Here is a 26644-nt window from a genome sequence, read left to right on the forward strand (position 1 = left end):
TAGGTTTTCTCCTCTGTTTCATTGGTTTAATTGGAGTGATGAGGAGAAGGTGGATTTTTATAATAAAATGTATCTTATGCTGGATTGACATCCTCCAGCAGTGAAATCCTTTATTGACAGCATTAGAGAAGAGCCAAAGCACTAGCTGTGCAAAGTTTCCGTACTATTGATGTGCTTCAGCCCTGACATGGGAAAGACCATCTTTCATCATTATTATTGATAGGACAGTAGTGCCTAGAGGCTCCTGCAGAGATGGAGGCCCCATTGTGCTAAGCCCTGGATATACACATGGTAAGAGACTGTCCCTGTCCTGTCTATGTTAAAATAGACAGATGGAAGAGAGAGAGATGAAATGACTTGCCAAGGTCACACAGCAGGTCAGTGGCAGAACGGGAAATAGAACCCAGTTCTTCTGACTCCCAGTCCAGTGTCTTACCCACTAGACTGTGTTAGGGTAGTTCAGTCTCCATGGCTCATCCCACTCTTAGCCCATCTGCTGAGACTGGAAATAAGGCCTCAGCTAGTGCCAGTTGTGATAATATATGGTGCCCTATGAACGTTTGTCCTTCGCCAGAGGAGATGATTTAATGGGCTGTGTACGACCTAGGCTGCTTGGAACCACCAATTCAAACCTCGGCAAGTTCAACTCACCCCCTGGCCTTTTGAAGTATTTCAGCTGAGGACCATCTATTTATTTAACTGTTTGTGGATCCGTTAGCGAGGCACGGCAGGGGAGGGTAATATCTTTTATTGTAGCTTACACAGAGCTCTTCTTCAGGTCTGGGAAACTACTCTCAGAGAGACAAGGTCTGTGAGGTGACATCTTTTATTGGACCAACTTCTGTTGGTAAAAGAGACAAGCTTTTGAGCTTACACAAGAAACCTTAACAAGTGCGATGCTAAATGCACAGAATGGACACAAAAGGTCTTATGACTCTTTTTACAATCAGGTGTTTGCCTAAGGTTCTTGATACAGTTCCCCTCGCTCCATTCTTGTGCAAGCGTGCTGTGAGGAATGGCCCTGGCTTCCTGTCTCCACTCCAAAGGGAGCTGCATTTTAGTGGTACTGCACGTACAGCAAAATCTATATTAAGTGACCACCCAGAGGGCCAACAAAAACTTGGCACCAATGGATTTGAACTGCAGGCCAAACAAAATCATATTGTGGATACGCTAATAATTATTCCTTATGATGATATTGAACATGGCCCTTGTTGTCTGTTTCACTGGATAGAGAAGAGAAGCACTGTGAGATCCTTTACAATGAAGGGTGCTACATTAATATACTGGAGGGTTTTTTGGGGGTGGGGATTTTAGAGCTGAGCTGTGAGAAGTCCAGCTCATTTTCACAAAGGTCACCAAACAGATGCCAGATGACAACTTCTCAGTTTGGATCCTAGCGCCAGAGGGGAACTGATGATCATGTGGTCCCTCTCCTGTTAGTAATCCCCTGAGAGAGCCAGTTTCCTTTTCTGTTTTCTTTAAACCAAAATTAAAAGGATAATTTTAAATGATGCCATCTGTTCTGTCCACTTATTGTCCAGATGTGCACTACAAAGCTCCTTTCTGAATCGGGAAGACGTGTGTGTGTGTGTGTGTGTATAATACCACCGATCTACAGAAAACTAGCCCATGGCAGATAATTTGCCTGGATTAGTTTTATCTGAAAGACACATACCTAAAATTATTTCCTAAAGTGTGATTGAATCAATTGGCCCCTCAGCTGGCCCAATAAAGTGATGTTTATATGTATCAGCAGAGCTTATTCCTAGAGATTAATTTTAAGAGCTGAACTCTGTGCTCCAAGCATCACTGGGAGAGACATCTTCAACGGAATGGAGGAACTGTTACCAGAACTTGAAGGTGTGGGTTACTCTGATCCTGCAGGAGAACTAGTCCGGTTCTGCATGGCCTTTCACAAGTCCTTCCTGCTGCACATTCAGGTACGTATCTATAGGTTCACAGACAATCAAAAAAGCAGACCAAATGTTTTCCTTTAAGTGAGGATTAAAATGTTGCCATGACAACACAGTTGACACCATGATGTAGAACAGACTTCAGAGATATCATGCTGGCACTTCAAATGCTCAAGAAGATGGCATTTTCCAGAAAGCAACATTGCACATTTCTGTCCCCTCTCTTTGATCTCATTCAACATTGCCCTGTCTTCCCCTATGGAATTTTATGGGTTTTTTCGATCACAATATGGAATTTCAGAGAGGACTAGGCTCTGCTTTAGAATGTTATAGAATGGTCAAAATTCCTATAGAACGTATCCTAATCTCTATCCAGTACTACAGCTTGGTGGAATCATTACTATACAAAGTTAATAGCTTTCTATAGAATCCTATTGGATCCAACCCTATGAAATTTTATAGGATGTTTCCACTTGGGTTCTTCCTCCCATTCTCCAGCATTGATGTTTTTCTCTCTCCATCACAAATAATCACAGGGGATTTCTTCTATCAGACATTTATTTCCCTGAACAAGCACACGTACATTTCCTAAAATACTCAGATCCAAAGTTTGCCCGTTTATTATTACTGCACTATGGAAAAATAGATACTTGCAATCAATATGATGACAGTTATAGGATCAAATTTTGGCCCGAAGCTACATGTCAGTTTCTTTCCTGAATATCCATGTGAAGTGAGACAAACAGACTAACTCAGCCCCACTTGAGCGCCTAATGATTGCTTGGTGCTAAGGCAGGCTCCAGCCTGTCTACTTAATTGGCTCTCTCTTTGAGCTAAAATCTGTTCTCAGGTTGTAGCCCATGCTGACAGCTATGACATGCTGATAGAATTTGTTTCCACTGTAGAATTAACATGGGCTTCCTAGGAGAGTGACTGTGTAGAAGTGGGACCTCATATTATAGAGAACTTTTCACTATGTGAGGATCATTCTCTATTCTTGATTTACTGACCAAAATCTAAGCATTGTCATCAATGCAGAACCAATATACCGCAGCTGAAGAGACGTGAACTCATGCATTAGCCCCGTGGAGCATCAACTACATGGCCAGCTAAATTCTGATTCTAGAATCTCTACTGGTAGCAATGAGTAATTGATCTGTTGTAAGGAGCAAAGAGAATACACAGGGCTGGGCTGTGACAGGCCCTTATACCTGGCTCTAGGGTCTATAATAAACCCTCATTTTAAAGACCATAACTTTCAAAAAGTCCCATTTTTGGGCAATGATGGGTTGAACTGATTGAATCAGCAGGGTTGTGCTTCAGTCTCAGTATTCCTGGTAGAACTTAGCCCTATCCCAGCTCTATCCATTTGGACCGACCTACTTTGACACAGAATAACCTGACTGGTATTTTAGAGGCCTATGGGAACAACTATTGTCATCACCACAAATTCAGGCATCTTGTCTGTCACACTCTGCCCCGCCCTCATCACACTTCCACCCAGTGCCCCTCCCCTGCCGTGCCCTTTGTCAGTTTCCCACATAAACACCCCTGTGCCTTCTTCCAAGCTGGATGGTCTGAGCTTCCTGAGGTCCTCTACATTTAAATCCCCCTCAAAGACTCACTGCTGCCATGCTGCTTATAGCGAAGCTAGTTGGTGCGACTGTTCCTGCTAACCTCAACTTGTCTGCCTGTGTTTATGAGCTCCCCGGGCCAGTGGCCATTCCTTCTTCTCTGTCTGGACACCGCCTGACCCACTGTGACTGTTACTGTGAACAAATAAATAACGATCTCAAAAGACACCATTTTTATACCCCCCAAACCTCGCTATTCCCTGAAGGACGGCGAGCAGGGACCCAAGCTGGAGGTTGTTAGTGGTGAGGTCGGGGGAAGTTTGCAGTCCCACTCCAAGGATGGCATTTGAAAGATGTATTGCGGATTGCAGCACTTGGAAGCCCTTTGGAATTCCAAGGCTCAGATTTCACCTGCCGTTTTCTCAAGTCCTTTTTTATAAAGTTGCTGACCTAAAGACTAAGGTGCTATGGTTACACCCCTGCCCCTCACCCAAATAGGGAGCCGGAAATATTCAGCCTAATGCATCTGCTCTTGCTGTGGTGAGTCAGCAGGAAACAATCTTACTAGCAGTGCTGGGGTGAGCACGTCCTCATCTGGCACATGGCAGCTAGACTAAGGGGAAGAGGCTTGAAGGAATGACAGCAGCTGCACAGGTCTGTGTTGTGCAGATTAAGAGGAGGAGAAAGGTAAAAGCATCAATGAGGGGCACACACCTGCCCAAGGTAGTGGACAGAGGTCAGTCACACTCCCTCTAAGGATTGCCTTAGTGGAAGGAGAAGGCTTGACCTGGAAGAATATGGGGTGAGCATCCTTTTAGATGGTTTTCAGGCTTGGTGGGGCAGTGAGAAACTTGATGCATATTTTTGGAAAATCTTCAGCAATGGAATAAGATTTCACTTTAAATTATAGTTAGGGCTATGGCTTAGATTAGGCAACAAGCAGAAAAGTTTAAGAGCAGTTAAAAGCACAGGTTTCCCTTTCTCCTGCCCAAGACAAGAGCCAGATAAAAATGTATGCAGATTCTTATGCACTTCATAAGGAGATGCAGGGCCTGATTCTGAATTCACTCACACTGCCACCAATCAGGACTAGCTCAGGTGTAAATCAGAAGTGAGAGCAGGCTCAGGCCCTGCATGTTGGCTGCATGGCACAATGCAATGCCACCCAAGGGTGCTGTGCAATACGGATGTTAAGATTCTATCACCTTGGTGTGGACAGATTTCTTCAGCCCCAAGTTCAGTGGCAGCACCGGCCATTCCTATGGGACTTAAGGCTGTTCGAGATAGTAACTTATCATTGATACGACGTCTTCCTTTACTCAGACAACATCAGCTACAGAAGGAGTGAAGTGATGCCCTACTGTCTGAGTCTGTATTGTCCCATAACACGCCCCTAGGCAGCACTGTGCATCAGAAGGTGCCATCTTCTGGATGAGCTATGACTCCAAACACCCTAACCACTTGTGGTTAGCATACATCGAACAGTGATTGATCCAGGAGAAGGGATGTTAGACCCAGTATCCTGGCCAAATGCCGGTGAGCGTGACTACATTCTGCCTCCTAAATCCCCCCTACAGTTGGACATGGCATTCTGTGTGCTGTAAAGCAGCTACCATGCTTCACTCCAGAGTGGGCTGCATTTCTGTGATGGTGAAGCGATTACTTGCATGTGTGCTGGGGCAAATCCTGATGTCTTTACTCAGTCCTTACTCTGTGTGGCTGAGAACGGACTTTAGGATCTGGCCCGTTGCAATAGGCTTTGGGAATCCCTGGGGAGGAAAGGCCCTATGGGAATGTGAAAGTGTATTGTCTGAAGGTCAGTTTGTCTTAAATGATTCTTTACCCCTTCCCCCTTTCCCTCTTTTATTAAGGAAAGTCTCTGGGTGAGGGATGCAATTTTCCTCCATCATTTTCACCTAACTTGCTGCACTGTGGCTTAGGCTCATGTTTTCTTCCTTGAGGCTCCAACTCCCACCGGGGTCAGGGGGAGCCTTTCCATTAACTTAATGGGAATTGCACCAGGCCGAAATCCCCTGGCACAGGACCTGGTGGCTGATTTTGTGGGGTTTTATCCTTTGGAATCTTACTGCCTGATTTTGAGGGGTGTTGGGTTCCTGCTACTCCCACTCATTTAGGTCCTAATCCTGCAACAGGATTTGCTAGCATGAACCGTTACCCCCGTGCAGAATCCTGCTGAAGTAATGGGGCTGCGTTTGTAAGCTCCCGTGCCAGTCTTGGTTCTGTAGATTTTGATCAGATTTGTGCACATCTGTACATCAGTGAAGTGCCTAATGCAACTGATCCACAGATGTTATGGTCCCATCCTGCACGACTCAGTGTAATGCATTTTTTAACGGGTTCAAGGGGCACGGGTTAAGGCTTTATGTAAAAATAATGGGCCAAATTTTGCTCTCTCTCATGCTGGTGGAAAACTGGAGTAACTCTTGACTACACTGGAATCACTCCAGCTTTACACCAGTGTAACTGAATCTGGTCCATTTATCCTTTTAATTTTAGTATGAACATACAGTTGACTGAATAGTTTGCATTGCCTTAGCAAAGCCACCATTTGATGGGTTAGTCCAGAGTGTTGCCTTTCATCAATAAATGCCAAAGCCTTATTCCATCCCTTGGTGACATTTATGTTACCCAGTACGTTGCTGTGATTAATTCATGTATTACCATGCACATGCTAGCTAATGGCACAGCTATTTAATCCTAATGTTCTCTTATTTTAAACACATACCCAGAAACAATTCTAATACAGAGTCCCAGATGAAATGTGCTATATCCTGGATTTTGCTGCTGGATGTGCTATGGAATTGTGAGCCCAGCAGAATTTGCTCTGTGAGCATTGACAATGAACTACCTTTTGCTGGTTGAGGTTTGGGTTCTATAAACACAAAACACTCTATTCCATCCATCTCCCCCACATGAGACACCTACTCACCTGGCTCTCCTCCAGGTTTTGTCCCATGCTCATCCTGAGATAACTTGAGGGCCATGAAGGCTTGTCCTTTCTTGGTGGATCTCCTGATCTTCAGAGGAGTGCTGTGTGGTCACTCCCTATTCCCTCTGCAGGGCCTGGAACTTGCCTACACTACAGTGCACTACACTTTCCATTTATTATTTCTTTCAGTGCCAACAGTTATAAGTGCCCTTAGCCCCAGCCAGTTGGTTTTAAATATTAATTGATGTGAAATGAGTCTACAGTGGTTGGGCAGAGCCTTCTTTCCTCTTGTGTTGGAGCCAATACCACTTTATGTCCCTCGTCACCATCTAAACAGCCGGGACTGAACCACTGAGGGCCAGTCCTCTGCTGGTGTGAATCAGCAGTAGCTCCACTCAAGTCACCGTGGGTATGCCAATTTACACTAGCTGAGGATTAGGCCCAGAGACTTTCCCAGCTGCTCTCCTTTTGAATAGAGATTGAAATGGCTATTTCTCTTTAGCTCTATTGTGGTTCCTATATTCCGCACCCAATAATCTATGGGAACAGCTGCCACTTCAGCTCTAAAAGCTGGGGGGAGGATAGCTCAGTGGTTTGAGCATTAGCCTGTTAAACCCAGGGTTGTGAGTTCAATCCTTGAGAGGGATGTTTAGGGATAGGGGCAAAAATTGGGGATTGGTCCTGCTTTGAGCAGGGGGTTGGACTAGATGACCTCCTGAGGTCCCTTCCAACCCTGATATTCTATGATCCTAAAAGGATGGTCCCCTACCCTTTATTCAGTGAATAATGACCTGTTCTGCAGCTGGGAGGTATCGCTGTGCATTAACCTGGTTTGCTAAAGTCAACCGAAACTTCACTGAGCCACCTGTTCCACCAGCTCTCTGGACTTTCATGCTTTCTTTCCTCTGCAAACGTGTCACTGAGCCTTTCTCATATGGTCCTCTTATAGGGAATGGGGCCAGGCGCATCAGACCAGGGTGTGAATAAACTGACTTTAGACTCAGGTTAGTTCTTTTGGCACATTAAGGATGGCAATGACCATCTGTGCACACACTCTGGTGGCTGCTTTGAATGCATTCCTCTTAGAATTCATGATGCGGACATACAGAAGTGCTCTGGGGAACAGACATTCTGGAAGAAGATGGACTGATGAATCAATAATGGAGCAACCTTGTATATTAGAAAGTTGTGTTTTTTTAGGCTGGTCTATGCAAAAGGCAACTGAGATCCAAAGGAAATTCAGCAGCTTATTTGGACAGCTTTTGAGTGACACCTGGATAACGCGGGGTAAAGGGAAAGGATAAAGGAATATATCAATATATACTTCAGTGCAGCCTGTGTGAATGAGCTCTGACTACAGCTGTGCAGAGCAACAAAGACCAGGAGAACCTGTGTTCCTCGCCAAAGCAACTGCCATGAAGATCCCCTGAGCTGAGCTGGAATAACCCCATGGCCTAAAGCCACTCACTGCTGAGGGCTTTCAGCCCTGTGGACCTCACTTCTCATTGGCCATTGAAAACCTTACCTCCTTGCACTTTACAGAACTGTCCCGAGGAGGTGGGTTCCTATACCTACTGACCCGCCTTCTGTTTTTATAGGAGCATTTTTACACTGCACAACTGGAGCTTTAAATGCTTGTTTCCCTAGCAAGGCATGGATCTGATCCCTGTTTTGTTCTTTTTCCTCTGAGAGAGATTTCCCTCAGTATCAGCACTTTGCAGGGGACCAGGGGAGGGATAGCATGGGGGAGGACAGAAGAAGAAAAAGCATTAACCTAATGTGTATCAAACAGCTTCCCACTTCAGAGATTCTTGCTGTATGGGGCATTTGGGGCGTCCATTGTACATGCAGAACGTGTTTCCCTTCTCCAGCATTCATCCTCAGTTCTCTCTCAATTGCTCTCGTTCCATCACTCCCTTTTTTTGTTAGTTAAAACCGAATGCCTTGGGCCATCTCAGCTAGTGACAAAAAATCTGTCCCTGAACGAGCCAACCATCTCCCATAGCAACAAGACAGACTGTGAACATAACAAGTGCCCTTTTTCTTTTTCCCTGAGAAACTCACTGCATTTTTTGATTATCCTTTGCTGCTCAAAAATGCGAATGATGGTTATGGAAACATACCTCATCGTATCAGGTATTCCAGGAAGAGGGGGCAGGGAGGTGAAAAAGGGAGGCATGGCTTAGCCATGGTGTCATAAATATAAAGGGAAAGGTAACCACCTTTCTGCATACAGTGCTATAAAATCCCTCCTGGCCAGAGGCAAAACCCTTTCACCTGTAAAGAGTTAAGAAGCTAAGGTAACCTCGCTGGCACCTCACCCAAAATGACCAATAAGGGGACAAGATACTCTCAAATCTGGAGGGGGAGACAAAGAGTTCTGTCTGTCTGTGTGATGCTTTTGCCAGGAATAGATCAGAAATGTAAGCCTTCCAACTCCCATTAAGTTAGTAAGTAATCTAGCTAGAAAATGCGTTACATTTTCTTTTGTTTAATGGCTGGTAAAATAAGCTGTGCTGAATGGAATGTATATTCCTGTTTTTGTGTCTTTTTGTAACTTAAGGTTTTGCCTAGAGGGATTCTCTATGTTTTGAATCTGATTACTCTGTAAGGTATTTACCATCCTGATTTTACAGAGGTGATTCTTTTACCTTTTCTTTAATTAAAATTCTTCTTTTAAGAACCTGATTGATTTTTCGTTGTTCTTAAGATCCAAGGGTTTGGGTCTGTGTTCACCTGTACCAATTGGTGAGGATTTTTATCAAGCCTTCCCCAGGAAAGGGGGTGTAGGGCTTGAGGGGATATTTTGGGGGAAGATGTCTCCAAGTGGGCTCTTTCCCTGTTCTTTGTTTAACACGTTTGGTGGTGGCAGCATACGGTTCAAGGACAAGGCAAAGTTTCTAGCTTGGGGAAGTTTTTAACCTAAGCTGGTAAGAATAAGCGTAGGGGGTCTTTCATGCAGGTCCCCACATCTGTACCCTAGAGTTCAGAGTGGGGAAGGAACCTCGACACATGGACATAAAGACTTATCGCCTATTTAATTTAGTATGGGGCACCTGTCCCTAAAATTGCTGAGTGCCAGATGGATATCCTGTGACAGCAGCCCTAGGTAATGTGTCGTCATGACACTCACCACGGTGGAAATTCCTTTTAGCTACAACAGAATATAATTGTTGATGTTCTTATGATAAATCTACCGTATAGAAGTGTGGCGGGTCCTGTCTGCATTCTCCACTACGTGCAGCAAACCTGGAGGTCTCGCTGAGTTCCAGGTCTCATTCTATTGAATAAATACTGGCAAGAGAAAGTGCCATGGCTGTCTGTGGTTAACTTAAAGGTCACATGACTTGCAGGCTAGCTTCACTGTCTATCAGCTCTAGACTCTGTCCCAAGTTACTGAAAGCCTTTTGAATACACTAAGCCCTCAATAATAAAATAAAAAGCAACCGGATACACATAGCATGACCACTCATCCGCCAGAAAGTAAATAAAATCCCCAAATGTCCTGAGCCAGCAAGCAACAAGTTCCATGTAAAACTTGAGATGGATTATTTCAAGGATTGTCTCTTTTATGGTTTCTATAAAGGCCTGCTATGGAACATGAAGCAGCATCTTTCCAAAACATTACCCGTCATGTAGGAGGTTATAACAGTGCTGTCTGGGCCTTGGTATAGTTGAATTTTAAATAAAATCATTGGATTTACGTGATCTCACCCCTTAAAGCTTAAATTTTCCACCCGGTAAAACTCTCCTGCATGCTCATAGCACCAAACTAAACAGGGTGCTTAAGGTGCTGTTAGACTCCCATTAAAGCCCTGTACACATGTTTATCTGATGTGTAAATAATGGTAATGAACATGCGGAGGAGACAGAAAAGGTGCAAGGAAGGTCAACGTTAAAACTGGGAGTGACTTGCTTTATTTAACACATTATTTCACCATTGTCAGTTGCTTTTCTTGCAACATTCCTGTCTTGTGGCTCCTAAGTGTATTAGTTAAACAAAGGCAGATTTCTTTCTAGTTATAGCGTCAAATTTAAAGGCCATTGCATGAGGGAGTGTCCAAGTTGCACCTAAGCAGACAGGTGTGACTTTAAGTATGGAGGCCTAAGTGAGCGTTTTGTAGAAACTTAACTTGGTGTAACACACGTGCTGAGCAGAGGGAGAGAAATACAGACACAGGCTCCTTCTCTGGCACACCAAGGCACTTCCACAAGTACATGAACTCATCGATACCATCCCATATATATACAACTGTCTTTGCCGCCAATTCAGTGTTTTAAAATGAACATTCAGGCCTCTTGCTATTTTGCCATTATAGCTGATCAGCTCTGTGCAAAACAAGATGGAATTGTGGGTTTTATGATAAAAGCATGAAATTTGCCAGAGTCTTAGGGCCTGATCTAATCGAGCTGTTCAGATATGGGATGTTCGCCAACTCATGTTGGCTGTGGCTGCTATTTTAACAACATCGCCTTAATCGGCAAATAATGTCGTTTTACAGTTGGACGTACAAGGCGTGTGTTTTTGGTATTGCTTCACTGTGACCTTAAGTTTGGTGTAAGGACACATTTTATACTAATTTGGATTGTCAGTGTAATCTTGGCAGAATTTAATCTCAGTTCTGTCTTTTTTTCAGATGCTACATTGGTGGTGTGAAAGCTGCGTGGTGATTGGGCAATATTAACTGTTCACAGCAGCAAAAGATATGATATTCCTATTGGCTGTTACTAGAGCTTCTAACATATCAGAAAGATACATGTTTATTCGAGAGACAGATCCATCAGTGGAGACATTCTATTCCTCCACTGACTGGGGCAAGTGTGTGTTTTGTCAGGGAGACACAGGTGCAGTTGATTAATCCAGCAGAATCAAAAAGAGCGCATTTTGGATCTGGCTATCAAACAATGCCAGAGACTTCATAAGCTGAATGGATTTCCCATACCGATAGACATGTGTAGATTAGATGACAGCGATGGTATTAAAAAGACTCTGACCAAGAACCATGGATGTTGGCACAAATCCTGCTGTATCAAGTTTTAACAGGACCACACTTAAAAGGGCTGAGAGGGGAAAAAACCCTAAGAAAGTTGTGGATGAAGCCAGATAAACTGCAGAGGACAGATGCATGTTTAACTGAGCAACACAAAGGCACCCCAGAAAAAGAAGCCTGCTTTATTTGTGACATGAATCTACCGTCAGAAGGCCCCCATGAAGCTTCTACCTTCAGCATCGATCGTCGAGCCCACAAGCGTGCACTTCAGCTGCAAGACCAAACCTTGCTTGCAAAACTAAGCGCAGGGGACTCTGTGGCCCAAGAGGCAAAGCCTCATGCAAGATGTTTGGTGTCTCTTTCTAACAAAGTCAGGGACAAGAAAACTGGGCTTGCCTTTGCTGAACTGATATACTGCAGAGACAAGACTGAATGAAGATGTGGCTCCAGTCTTTGAACTAGCAGATCTCCCCGGGCTCTATACAACTACACTAAAATATCTGGAAGTGACACTGGCTGGGCGCATTCACAGCACTGAATTAAAATCCCGTATACTTTGACACATTCCAGATCCCCAAGCACACAAAGAAGGACCTGATGCGGTCTTTGGCTTTAATCAGGATATTGGACATGTCCTCCAAAAAGCACGTGAGGAAGACTGTGACAAAGAAGCACTTCACCTGTCCCAAAGAGCAAAAATTATTTGAAGGCACATGTTTCAAATGAAAACACAGTGTACTGGCTCATTGGACCCAGGATGCTGGAATCACTATTGGCACTGATGTCCATGATACTGGATGGTCCGAACATTAAAATACAGTCAGAACAAGTGTCCATTAATACAGCTACCCTTGCTGTTGTAGTGCAACAGTTGTGTCAAAGTAACATCCAATGCCATGAAGGCACAAAAAGTTTGTACCACAACAAAGCTTGAGGCTTACCTTTGCCAATCTGTGCTGGTTTGATGCTTCATGCACAGACATGAAAAAGTGAACTAGTAGATAGCTTCTTGAAACTTGGATTGTCCATCTCCTATGACAGCGTTGGCCATCTCTACCAGCATGGCAAACAGGGCATGCGAACATTTTGAAGATGAGAATATAGTCTGTCCTCTAAAGTTTTGTGGTGATCTGTTCGCTACTGTGACCATAGACAACAGAGACCACAAGCCCAGCTCTACCATAGCAACAGACTCCTTCCACGGAACTGGGCTATCACTTTTTCACCATCCAGTACTCAAGTGGAGGGAGTTGTCCATGGAATTCCCACCCGGGACTGAGAGACTGCAGCATCAGTGAAGAAGACTGTCATCACTTCTTGGGTCTTACACAATTGTCCTTCCATTGATCTTGAAGAAAACCATCCTTGCTGCAAATGTTGAAATCAAGACTGACAAGACTGCAAGAAGAATGCAGGGGGCTTGAACAAGGCAAGCAGCAAATCTGAATACCTTTAATGGAGATCAAGACATTCCCTGGGCAGCTTACCATGACAGCAAACAGACAGTGCCAGATTTTGCCCCAGCCATTACTGTGCTTCATCCCCTCTTTCCAGATGATTCCAAGACTCTGTCAATGATTTGTCGTGCCACAGATGTGATAAGAAATGCTGTATGCCACCTAAACCCACTGTGGGTCCTCCCCTTTTCACCATAACCAGACAGATACAGCGGACCTGACCTGCTGGTTATGGAGAGGAAAAAATTGTCCTTACGCTGGGTGGTCTTCATTTGGAGATGTCAAGTGAAAAGCTGATTGGAGATTGGCTAGAAGACCATGGATGGACGGAAGCTCTTGTTCAGGCCAAAGTAGCCTCTCTAGGAATGGCTTATTCCTTCATGAAAGCATCTCATGTCACACGAACTAGGTGTGCTCAACTGCCAGTACTCTGTACATCTTGCTCCAAAATGCGTACAGACAGTTTACCCAAGGTCTCAGGGAAGATGAGGCACTAACAGGTATTGTCATGGTGTGACAAGAAAAAACTAGAAAACCCATTGTTCCACTTCTGGCATATCACACTTCATCCGGAGCTCCTTGTATTGACCCAGATGTGCTGTCAATCCACCAGGCATGCTTTGCTCTCTACACTGAATGCCGTAGAAAGCTGTCACCCTGGTTCTTTGCGTTAGATCATACTAATTATTGTTCAGTTAGTTCCTGTTCATTGGGTGCCTGCTCACCTCCACAATATGGTAAAGCCTTCACACAATGCTTCCAGACACAGCTAGAGAGTTCCTAAAGGAGAACTTTACAGTTTGCAAGCCATAGCACGTTTTCTCTGCAATTGAGCTTTACCAAGCTCCTGAGCAAAACGCTGCCAGAATCAAAGCGGATGGTGGAGCTGCTGGAGTAACACAAAGGCCAGAGGACTCTCAGCACCAGATGATAGTGGGACCAGAAGTGGCCAGGCTGACAGGAGAATTTGAAGCCACAGCAGAGAAAGGAACCACCAGAAAAGGGTCTAACACAAAGCACCATGAGCAGGTGAAAGGTGTCCAGACTTCTTTTGCATGGCATGTCCAGGCCCTTGTTGAGGTCACAGAAGACATGAGCAACCCCTTCTCAGAAGAGAGTGTAGACTTAGTTAAACTGAACACCAAAGACATTTGTAGGCCCTGCTGTGATTGTCTCTGCTAGGGACACTGAGAAGACTGGGCAGAAGCAGTATGACATGTTTGTAACAGAGATTGCAAGACAAAACCAAGCCATTAACAGAGCTTATCAAGTGAAATAAAGTCCCCTTGTTCAGCAGGCCTCCTGTGAAGGAGACCTCCAAGACCAAACTGCAGCTCTCCTCCTTGAAAAATGGTGCGGAATGAGATGTTTCAATAAACTGAAGACTGAAAAGTCCTTCTTGTTTCTTCATTCGTTTTAGGCTGCATGTTTATGTAAGCTGCCTTTTCCATCTTTCTGAGACACAGCAAAGTCCTGTTATCCATAGATCAATCTGAATTATCGTTGTTAGAGAAATATAACTTTCTATTCATGAATAGATGCTTGTAAACTTATTATTTTTTCTGTATAATCAATATTTTAGTAACTATTCTCTGGTGACACTTCAGAGCATGTTAATTTTTACTATTTTTGTATAACCTCAACCCGTCACACTTCATTGCTTTTGTTTTTGGGACTCCTAAGACAACAGGAATCTAAATGTATAAACACAAAACCCCACTGTGATGGTTTAATATCATAAACAATCAGTATCAGAAAAACATCAGTAGAAAAAATGCATTCAGAACTTAAAATGGCTGCTACAGCCAACATGGCATGAGTTGACCATGGCCCCGTATCTGAAAATCTTGATTAGGTCATGCCCTAAGACTCTGCCAAATTTCATGTTTTTATCATAAAACCCACAATTCTTTCACAAATCTGCTAGTATGGTTGTGCCAAGGAGAGCTCAGAGCTGACTGGTACCAGACTGCCCTAGAAAATCATTCCCCGACTGAGGTAGAGTGGGATATTATATATTATTACAGCTCCTACAATTCTAAGGATGGAGAGGTTTAACAAAATATATCCCGCTAGTAACTGGCAGGCGCTAATGTTTTTGCTGGGAAACTACCAGCCAGAATATTTCCATGCTGAGGTTCCTAACTCATTCATTCTTTCACGAGGGGCTGGAACTTGGCGGGAAGATGCAAGACCAGGAGCAATTCTTTATTCCTTTCAGAATCACATGAGAGGCACTTTTTTTTTTTTTTTTTTTTTGCGCGTGTACTTGCTTAACTCAAATGACTGCAACATAAAAAGTGAAAAGCTGCCAAGTGATCGTATGTGTTATGGTCCTGTCACTTATGATATAGGCCAGGGATCGGCAACCTTTGGCATGCGGCCCGTCAAGGTAAGCCCCTGGTGGGCCGGGCTGGTTTGTTTACCTGCTGCGTGGCAGCTCCCACTGGCCATGGTTTGCTGCTCCAGGCCAATGAGGGCCGCAGGAAGCAGCGCGGGCCGAGGGATATGCTGGCCGCCTGTCCCACAGCCCTCATTGGCCTGGAGCAGCGAACTGCGGCCAGTGGGAGCCGCGATTGGCCGAACCTGCAGACACGGCAGGTAAACAAACTGGCCTGGCCTGCTAGGGGCTTTCCCTGGTGGGCTGTGGGCCAAAGGTTGCAATCCCTGATATAGGCTATGTCTATGGGCAGGTCTACATACGGGGCTAAGTCGACCTAAGTTATGCAACTCCAGCTACGTGAATAACATAGCTTGAGTTGACGTACCTTAGGTCAGCTTATTGCGGTATCCACACTGCCTTATGCTTCTCGTTCCAGTGGAGTACCGAAGTCGATGGGAGAGCGATCAGCGGTTGATTTAGTGGGTCTTCACTAGACCCGCTAAATCGACCCCCAGTGGATCAATCGCCATGCATCGATCCCGCAGTAAGTGGAGACAAGCCCTGTGTTACAGAGCCTATGCTGGTATATCTCTGCCGACATAGCTTCCTAGTGTAGACGCAGCATATACGAACAGAAGGAGTTCTTCTCCCAGCATAGCTCTGCCAGCTCCCCCAAATAATGTTAGCTAAGCCAACAAAAGCACTCTTCTGTTTGCATAGTTGTCTCTACACTGAGGGGTTTGCTGGCATAGCAGTGTCAGTTTGGGAGTGCGATTTTTTTTTTTTGGTCATATTCTTGGCCATCATAGCTATGCTGCCATAACTTAATAGGGGTATGTGTGTGTGTGTATATATATGAGAGAGAGAGAGAGAGAGAATGTGGGCTTTCAACTTTAAAAACTGTTTGTTCCACATGCACAGTAATGACCTTTCAAAGGGAATTTCAATACACAGACCACTTCATTTCATGGACATTAAAAACACTTGCTTAAACAACAGCCTCTTAGGGAGTCAGATAAGCAAAAGATTAATTGGGCAATACCATGCATTTAAAGAATGTTTAAATATGTATTGACAGCTTAGACTGTAGCATCTCCAGATATCTGGTCAATAACCTGCATTGTAAAAAAGTAATTTAGTTCACAGTGCACACTTATAGGCTCAGACTATGTAAATACGCATTTTATACATCATCCTATAAGAACTCTGATGAAGATTTACAGTCCATTGTGCTAATACAAACTTACTCAATGAGGCTATTTTAGCCTGCACTCCTTTTCTGTGAAAATACCACTAAAGAAGAGGAATTCAAAACACAGAATTCCCTCAACCTTGTGAGAGTGCAAGTAGGGCTATGCATGGCTGTGAGTTTGGGTCCCTAAAATTTATAAACTCATCCAGATTCTCTCAGCATGGTTACAAATGTAGAATTCCTACTGAGTTGGAGCATACTACAAACGTATTCTGAGGGCAGCATTGACCTGTACTGCAAGGTATTTCTCATAATCAATAGCTCAGATTTTTAACCTTAGACTTCACCCAGCTGTCTCTCTCCCAAAGCAATAGCTGAAAACCAATCATCTGCCCATAATTATGGTCGATCCAACACTTGCATTGATTTGTTTTTTCTTTCAATTACTAACTTTAGACTTCAGGTTCCCCTACATAACTACACTGATCAGTGTGATTATAAGGATGAGTTAAAGAGCAGGAGCGTTTTTCAGAGATGCTGGCACTTTTAAGGGCTGTCTAACCTGTAGGCGTACGTTTCATGGCCTGAATCTTACTAGCTTTCCTCCCATGAATCCAGTTAGAAAGATAATGATGAGAAATACACACATGTTCCTTCTGGGCGAACTACAGGTATTTGAGCAGAAATATTACCCTCAGTTACACTCATGCACTCTCTCTGAAATCAATTGGCACACACCTGTGACCAAGGGCAGAACCTGGCCATCAATATCCCCAATCTATATAGTAAGATTCTAGGATTGTCACTCTGAAGCCTAGAAAGTCTGAGTCAGAGTGAAGTGATGGAAACAGCTGCAGGCATGTGGAGAGCTCTTTTTGTTTAGAGTATCACCAGGTTCGATCATCGCTGGGTTTCGCAGGCTGGTCCGATTTGGTCCAATTTTTAAGTTCTCGCCATTTTGACTTTACAAATTACACCTGTGCAACAGCTTGGGCTTCCAGCTAAAGTAAAGGTTGTATCTATGCCCTGCCAACAGTCCTAGACCATTGTAACTCAACCAATTACCATCCTTACTTTACAGTTAATTTGCCAACTGATCCACCATCTGTGCAGTCTTGCTCATACAACCCATGAGATTGTTACATGCACAGTTGCCACCATTCGCCAGGTTCAATCATCACTGGAATTCAGTCCTTTATGTCCAATTTTTAAGTTCTCCACCATTTTTGGCTTTCTTTACACATGACTCTGACAGCATGCACTTCCAGCTATTACTAGTAGTAGTAATAATGAACGACTGACAAGGAGAATCTGGAGAATCTATAGAAGAAAATTCTTCCTGCCAATGGACTCTTCTGTTGGGCCTCTAGTAACTTTAAAAATAAATTAGATGCATATAAATAAGAACAGCATCTGCAGCTAAGATAATTAAAATAACATCACAAGAGCCATTCATCTTCATGCTTCAGGGCAAACATATGATCACCAGCTGGGGTCAGGATGAAATTTCCCTAGCAAGGTACTGTACATAATTACAGTACCTTAGGCTGTTGGTACCTTTTCTACTGAAGCATCTGGCATTAGCCTTTGTCAGAGACAGGCTGATAATAAATGGATCTCTGGGCTGGTATAGCACTTACTATGTTCATCTTATGACTTTGACTGACAAAAGCTAAGGGATTCAATTATGATTCTTCTTGGAGGCTTAATATTTAGCCTAATGGAAGTGGCAGGGGTGAATATGAACAAGTGATCTTGTATCTCTGAAACCACCAATGAGTCCTACATCAACAACAAAACCCAAGGTCATTCATCTCAGTCACACTTTATAAATGAAATAAGTTCTTTCACACTGAAAATGTGTATATGTCAAGTTTCCATCTCTAAAGAACCCCAGGTGAAATTCTGGTGCAGAGGGCCGCCACAAGACATATCCACGGCTTCTTGTGACCTAACTGCAGGGCATAGGTCTTGCATGTAGAAGTGAATATCACCCTAAAAGGACCACATTCCAACCAGCCCTGTTATGGAATGATTTAAAATGGAAAAGCATTGCTTTAAAGGGATGAATTCTGTAGCTATAATACTGGTCAAATTGCCTGTTTAATGGCACCAAACCCTCTGTCTGGAGCACCTGTGAACTAATAAATGAAGGGAAACAGAAACTGTATAATATTTCTTTGTTTCTTGCAAGATCAAAATAAATACTATTATACACTTTAAAGCCAATAATTTTTGCAAGGGGTGGCTAAGAGAAAGGAACAAATGGTGAGCAAAGGGCCAGGGGAACTGATTTCTACAATAGCTAGATCAGGGAGAATGAAGAAATACTATGAAAATCAGCTAAGAGATAATGTAAGGATCTGTTATGAAGTAGCCCATGTTTCTCCTTGATCTTGTGCTTTTTATTAATAAACAGATAAGCCGCGGTCTGAACACAAGGGCCTTATTTTGATCTCACTTACACCTCTGTAAATCAGGAGTAACTTGAGGGAAGTCAATCCAGCCAGCCCGAGTGAACCAGATCAGTGAGAACTGTCTCAAGCCTGATTATTTGATCTTAGACAGCCTATCAATATCCTCTAGGCTAAAAGCCTTTGGCAGGTGCCCAGCCAACAGCGGGTAGCCTTTCTCTCTGCAACAGACTTCAAAATAAACTTGAGACCTCTCTCCTGGAGCTAGTATGGAGCAATTCCCAGAATTCTCACTAAGACCGCAACATCCAGAAAGGAATTAGAAATACCTGAAGGCCTACAGGACATTAGTCGCTTCTTCACATGAAACGACTTCACCCTTTTTCTGCTCTTCACCAAGAGTGGACTCCTGAGAACCCATCCTTGGGATTCTTCCATTTGACTAGAACCCCCCCCCCCCGTTTTTTTGTATTAACTGCATTATTCTCATTCTGTACACTTTCGACTCCGGGATGCGGGTGGGTTCTTTTTATGATTATTATGAAAATAATTGAAGGGGGAAAGAAGTCTGATACACGCAAAAGATTTAAGTGTATCTCTGAAAGGGACATTGTCAAGATAAAAATCATGGGCCAAAAGTTTCACCACTTAGTTTAAAATCCCATAGCGAGCACAGGAAGTGGAACAAGCATTGATTTGTAATACCTATTTCTAATATGGGCGAATTTTCACCTTCTTCTGGAGCATGGGGCAGAGGTCACTTGCCAATATGAACTAGAGTAAATGATGGATTCTCTGTAACTTCAAGTCTTTAAATCATTATTGAAGGACTTCAGTAACTCAGCCAGAGGTTATGGGTCTATTACGAGAGTGGCTGAGTGAAGTTCTGTGGCCGGTGATGAGCAGGAGATGAGACTGGATGATCACGATGGTCCCTTCTGGCCTTAAAAGTCTATGAGTCTAATTGGCTTAAGAACAAGATTTTCTCAAGGTGGATCCAAGAGTTGGTATTACACCAGATCACGCTTTGCAGTAACCCACTGCTTTTCAGCATTGTGGAGCCAGGTTCTAAACTCACATGCCTGGTTGCTTATTTCCAAAATCCTGTGATGGGACATACATACTCTGCGCGTCAGAGGCATTGTTTTAAAAAATGTCTGTTCATTGACTTGTGTATAATGAAGACATGTACTAACAAAATTACGGGGGTGTCACTGGTACATTGCAGGGTGTCCTCATGTTCAAAGAATATTTTATTATTTATGGGCCTGATCTAAGTCCCAGAGACATCAATGGGAGCCTTTCCAGTTACCTTAAGCTGGGGGAGGCATTGTTCAAACCTTATTTCTATAGGAACTGATCCTTAGAAGTCAAAGGGGGGTTTTGGCTGAGTAAGGGCTGCCAAGATTTGGCTGTTAGGTTCGTGAAAAGTGGGGCATGCACCGAAAACAAAGAATCCCAAGCCCAAGGCTTCACCCCCGCGTTTGCATTTCTGTACACCCACCATTCAGATTTTGTGTTCAAACTGTGATTTGGGGGGGTTGAGTCCCTGCAGTTTAGAGGCTGTCTTTAAAAATTTGGCCCAGAAGAGCAAGGGGAGCGGAGTTAGCAACAATCCAAGCAAACCTCAGCTTCTCGTCACCATGACACTGTTTCCGTGAGGCAGGGAGAATATGAGGGGTAGTCCTCAAGTCCCCTTGGTGTAACAGGAATTCTCCAAGGGAACAGTTGGCACCTTCTCTGCAGGAACAGGAACTGACATAACCTTTAATGCTATCCAAAGGTTTCAGGCTGCAATTTTTCATTAGTCATAGTCCTGATTACTGAGATCCTCCATTAGTTGGTAAAGCCAGAGCCTAAGTGGAATGGGTTTAACCTCAGAGAATTAGGATTTCATGCATAAAAAAATTAAATTTTACATTTAAAGCCATCTGTCACAGACTATTTATCAGACATGGAGAATGATTTTTCCCCCTGTGCGTAGATTTTAGCAAAGACAAGCTACGTGCATAGGTTGGAGATGAGTCACTGACTAATCAACAGATTAAAATATTCAGTTCAAAGCCATCATGTTGGTTCTCAAACTGCTCACAAGATCTCCAATAGTAGTCTCTATTCTGTAAATCATGGTAGACAATATCACCAGGACTTAGTTTCCCTATGGAAAAACCAGCAACACTGAGACCTCCTTGCTGTGGGCAAAGTGACATCGGGTCCAAATGACCCCAGAGCAGTAGAAGGCACACAGGTAAACAGACATCCCAATGCAAGTGAGAAGCTAAGCAGTGTGGATAGCAGCAGGAAGACTGCCAGAAGTGGAGTAGTTAATCTGAAACACTACAGCCGCTGCATGCCTCCACACAAACCTTATTGTGGGGAAAAAACCCTCATTCCAGAAGTCACTTCACTTCCAAAGTGGATTGTTAATGAAGAATAAGAAATCAGATAATTAAAAAAAAGAGAATTTTTATTTGCAGACACAAGGCCAATTACCCTGAAAAAACTAAAATTATTCTGAAAAAAAACTTTCCCACATAGACAAGGCCCAAGGAAGACACCTGAACATCAGCAGAACGTTCTCTGTGAAATATTTCATTTTTTTTTGCCTCAAGCAATTTCCAATGGGTAGAAAATATCTACTGTACTGTTACCATGAGTTTGTTTGCTCACATCTGTATTTTGGACCTTTGTAGGAGAATAGGAACCTATTTGTGGCCTGTAAAAGAGACCATGCACTGCCGTGTCCAGAGACAGCTGGGTTTTGTAATATGGAAGGAACCTATGGCCCCATTTTCAGACTGTTTAGAGAGGCAGTTGTGCCCATAATTACCACAATTGCATGTGCATATTAGTAACTGCATGTGCAAATCTATTAAGTTAGCCACTTGCACATGCAATTTGCACAAACTGATCAAATTAGTCACGCAATTGCATAACTGAAATGTCTGAAAATCTTCCCCTAGATGTGTTTGGGTTGTGCAAATATGCCTCTTCTCATGCTATGTAATCTCTAGTTTTTCCTCCAAAGCAGCTCTTTGCAAATCATTCAGTCCATCATTTCAATTGGATATTGACCTACCCTTCGCTCCTTATCACCGTATTCAATGCCCAAGGTATCCATGGCACGGACGATAGCTGCCAGTGACTGAATAGTGTTGCTATAGACCACAGGCTTGTACTGCTTCACGTCTTCTCCGGAGAAACCATCCTCATGAATGATCCTACATAAAAAGAAATGATAAAGACCTGAGACGAATGTCATTTGCATTGAAGCGTTAGAACAAAGTTGTTTAAAAATTGATTTAATAACTCGATTGGCCTAATTTACTTGGCATTTCTTTACTAGACCAGTGTTTCCCATTAGTGGCGCTTCAGGCTTTCGAGAGTGACATTCTAGTTCTCTCCTTGCTAGCTTCACGATGAGACCTCACACAGGGTTCCGGTTTACTGCTGTTGGCTGCCTCTCATTTAATTGAACACACTTGAACCTGGAGTGGTGCTTGAACGGCTTCATCTTCCAATTGTATGACAGCAGCAGCCACTGGTAGCCTAGGTGAGGTTTCAGGTCCCAATCTACCTCACGCTGAGGTCTATGGAAATGTTTCTCTTGATTCCAGTTGGAATTGGATCAGGCCTGTAGTCTGGTAGACAGCCACAAACACATCTATAATATAGCACTTACAACCCATTGCAATCGCCTGCTCAATAGACAAGTTTACCATAAGGAGCTCTGTCATCTGCACACACTAAGAAGGGCTAATAACCTGAGTTATGTCACAAATTTCTCTTTACCCAAGACTGCGTAGAAATTATACGTACGGCAATGTATCAGTTCTGTGCACTAGAAACCATTCGTATGGCACTGAATGCCTCAGCTCACTGTGCCATCAGCGCTCTGGCCCACCGCTCCTGCCGGGCAGCACGGGTGGCGGGGCTGGCTCTGGCTGGGTGGCGGGGCTGCGAGCTCCTGCTGCTCTGAGCAGCATGGTAAGGGAGCGGGGGGCGGTTGGATAGGAGTGGGAGTCCCGGGGGGCAGTTAGGGGCGGGGGGTTCTGGAGTGGGGCGATCAGGGGATAGGGAACGGGGGGTTGGATAGGTGTGGGAATCCCTGGGGGGGCTGCCAGCAGGTAGGGGGGTGCGGAGGGCAGTCAGGGGACAGGGAGCAGGGGGCATTGGATAGGGGGGTGGGGTCCCGGGAGGGGGCGGTCAGGGGACAAGGAGCAGGGCAGGTTGGATGGGTCAGAGGTTCTGAGGAGGCAGTCCGGGGTGGGAGACGGATAGGGGACGGGGGCCAGGCTGTTTGGGAAGGCACAGCCTTCCCTACCCAGCCCTCTATACAGTTTTGCAACCCTGATGTGGCCCTTGGGCCAAAAAGTTTGCCCACCCCTGATATAAAACCATCCAGCTCTATGCATTAGATTTTTCTCTCACTAGCTTTAAACCGGCATAGCTTTATTTGCTTTCATGGAGCTACTCCTGGTTTTCTCCAGTGTTAGAAGATGATCAGGTCTATAGATCTTGTACTAAACAACTGGTCTAAATCCAAGCGTGTGCCAGTCTTCTTTGTTTAGGCCATAGTAATAATTTAATAGAGCCTTCACTGCTTATTCAGTTTGTATTCCCTCATTCATTAGTCTAGTTGCTAAAACAGACCATAATCAGTGGGGGCTGCTGAGGTGAAGCAGTGGCTGGGGACTGGGAGGGGCCATGGGCCACGTTGCGCTCTCCTGCAATAACTAAGAGGAAGAGTAACAAAAACACTCATCAGGAATAGTCTCACAAATGGCAATGTAAACATACTGCAGGAGCCAAGGGGGTGTTACTGCAAATGGCAGGTGGTGTCTGGACCTGCCACAGCACCAAGGGAATAAGAAAAAAACAAATGTATCCGCATAAAGGTCTGGCGTTAAGAAGAAAAGGAGAGAAAAAAACAACCCCCAAACCAATCAACACAGCTACTAATGTAAGAAATGGTGCCACCATCCAGACAGTGATTATGGTCTGATTATGGCTGCTAACTATGTCGTTGGGGACAGTACAGCGCTTTGGGTAATAGGTCGCATTGAGGATGGATGGCTTGTCGCCAAGCAAGGGTACTGTTTCTGTGTTCTTTAATGGCAATGAGTGTGACTCTTGGAGAAAGGGTGGACTTTGCTCTCAGCTTGGAGTAGGTAGAGGAGGGGTGGGATTGAGGACTGAGATCACCCTGGAGTGGGTAGAGGAGGTGTGGGATTGAGATCTGAGCCCTCCCTGACATTTTTGCAACCCTGAACAGATGACTTTGCAATGGAGCCTCCTGCACTTACCACTCTGCACAGCCAGAATTTTATATTCATGCATGCAAGCCAAGGAATTTCATACACAGAGCCAAACCCTGGGCCTGCTATGATGCCGTTGTACTGCTCTGGCAGAGCCATAGGGCCAACCGGTCAGCTTACCCATCCCGTTGAGGGACTCCTCAGGTGGTGTAGAGCTGGATATGTTGCCTCTACTTTACCACCTTCACGCTGGACAAGCCGCACGTCAGGCCATAGCTAGAGCTTGGGGACCCTAGGCTGCCAGAAAGGCCGCTTGGATCAGAGCAGTGCTGAGACTGCTGTGCTATGTGTTAGGGACTGAACCAGCCCTTGGAGAGTCCCAGTATTGGGAGGCAGGAAGGTGGCAGAAAGCCACCTCTGCTCCCCATCTCCTGGCTCCTGTGCTAAACAGAGCTCACTTAGACCCACCCATTGGACTCATCTGTGGGTCCAGATATGAATTTGAGTGAGTGCAAGTGGCCAAAAAGATTGGTGAATCCTGATCCTCCCCTTGCACTAGAAGTGAAACTCCCTTGGGTCCCAGCTTGATTTACAGTTGAGTCATTACTAAAAAGGATGTGAGAAATTCACAAACTCCTGGGAGATGTCCAGTAATTAGGACCATACTTGGCATGAATCAAGTGGAGGGTGACACAAATCAAGGACTCCTGGCACTAAGGTCTCTGGTCTTATTGTGGGTGCAACTGATGTGCAGAGCTGACTTTCATTATACCACTTTAGCACTTTTGGACAAGCAAATTCTTCCCTTCTAAAGTCTGTGCTGTGGACACTGGAAATATGCAAACATGGGGTGGCATTTTCCTGGAGAGGCACGAGAAAGGAATGAAGGTTTTCCACTTGTTCAGATGCCTTTATGGCACATGAGCCCAAATCCCTATATGAAGAATTTCTGTTATGCCAATTTCTACATTCATAAGGGGAACAGAACTACAGAGGCGCATACTATCATAATCCCTTCCTGGTCAATGTGTGTTTCCCCCCTGGGAAGCAGCCTCAAGCAGGATTTAAAATGAACGCCCCTAAGGTGAGCCACAAAAAAGCAGGTGCAACAATGCCTGTTTAATGTGTGTTAATTAAGACAGTGGCTTTAGATTCCAACATTTCGCCATATAACTTAATAATAATAAAAAATCACAGCTTAACAATGCAGAGAATAAACAGAGAGGACCCGATTCTGATCTCATGCTGAGGCACCTGCGTAAATCCACTGAAAGCAACAAGAGGCATGAATTCAGTCTCCAGGCTCATCCAGTCCTCCATCTCTCTGCAAAAACTGCCACTGCTGATGATATAATTAATACTAGTTTGGATTTATAGAGCACCTTTATTCCAAGGATCTTCCAGCCTTGCACAAATATTAATCATTAAACCTCGCAAAACTCTGGGAGGAAGCTGACGTGCCTCACAAGAGAGTCAGGGTCGTGTTTTGCTTTTCGTAGTGTTGACACATGTCTGCTAGGGACTAGATTTACACCAATCAGCAACGATGCCAAGAAACACAGCTCAAGATATTGCTCTGCACATTGGAATCAGACTGGGATTGTACCACCTTAGCTCAGAACAGCATCTAAATGAATGCAAACAAATTGCACATCATTACTTTGCTTCTGCTTTTGTTATTGGTGGAACAGTCACTGAGCACGGCCAGCTTTCCTCACTGAAATATACAGAGTCCAACATCTCACCAGTTCTGTCTGCAAAATAGCTGAGCCATATTTGTGGCACAACTGGGATTGGGTAGGGGATGAAGGAATCAGAGCTCAGCAATATAGTTGAGAAGTTATAATTGCTTTTTCAACACATTTTAAGGCATAATAATATTGGGTCTGATTCTAATCTCACTCCCTGGTTTACACTGGTGCGTCTCCCTTTACTTCAGTGGAGTTACTCCTGGTTTACACCAGTGTGAGAGGAGAATCAAGCTCACTTTGATTCACGTGACAAAAAGTCCCCCTTGAAGGTGGTAAGAGATTGGTGCCATCCACAATGGATGGGAGAGGGCTGGATCACTGATGTCCCAGAATGCTGTTCCTGTAGACAGGCTTCCGTCTAGAGTGGGAGAGTGAGATAGGAAAATGTACCTTTTCACAAGTATACCTGAGAAGCTAGGAAAACAGCTTAGAATCAAAATTTACAAGGGGACTCAATCCGGCCTCCAATTTTGCACCTACCAGTTGCAGACAAAATAACTGTGAGCACAAATAGTGGCAAATAGATGTCTGGTTACCTGAGTTGTGGATGCAATTAGAAAGTTAGATGTCTTGTTGCTATTATTTATGCCCACAAAATTGTACCCACAATTGATTGTGGGTGCAAAATTGGAGGCTATTTCAAAAATGTGGCCCTTAGTCTTACTCACCAGATAGCAGTTTCACAGAGAATTACTGTACACACCACAAACTTCAGGTAAACCAAACATTACCTCAAGCCCACTACAGGGAAACCAAAG

At 44.2% G+C, this 26644-nt stretch overlaps 1 protein-coding gene across 3 annotated transcripts in view; it reads right to left on the bottom strand.

Moving 5' to 3' along the window:
• Positions 1-26644, bottom strand: part of GNAO1 (G protein subunit alpha o1) — a 295457-nt gene that overhangs the window by 182536 nt on the left and 86277 nt on the right. For all 3 annotated transcript variants that reach the window (XM_074968545.1, XM_074968544.1, XM_074968546.1), the window contains exon 3: positions 21957-22098. In XM_074968545.1, coding sequence (XP_074824646.1) covers positions 21957-22098 — 142 coding nt within the window. The remainder of the gene's footprint in view (positions 1-21956; positions 22099-26644) is intronic.

Source organism: Natator depressus, chromosome 12, assembly GCF_965152275.1.
Source record: "Natator depressus isolate rNatDep1 chromosome 12, rNatDep2.hap1, whole genome shotgun sequence".
Taxonomy (NCBI): Eukaryota; Metazoa; Chordata; order Testudines; family Cheloniidae; genus Natator; species Natator depressus.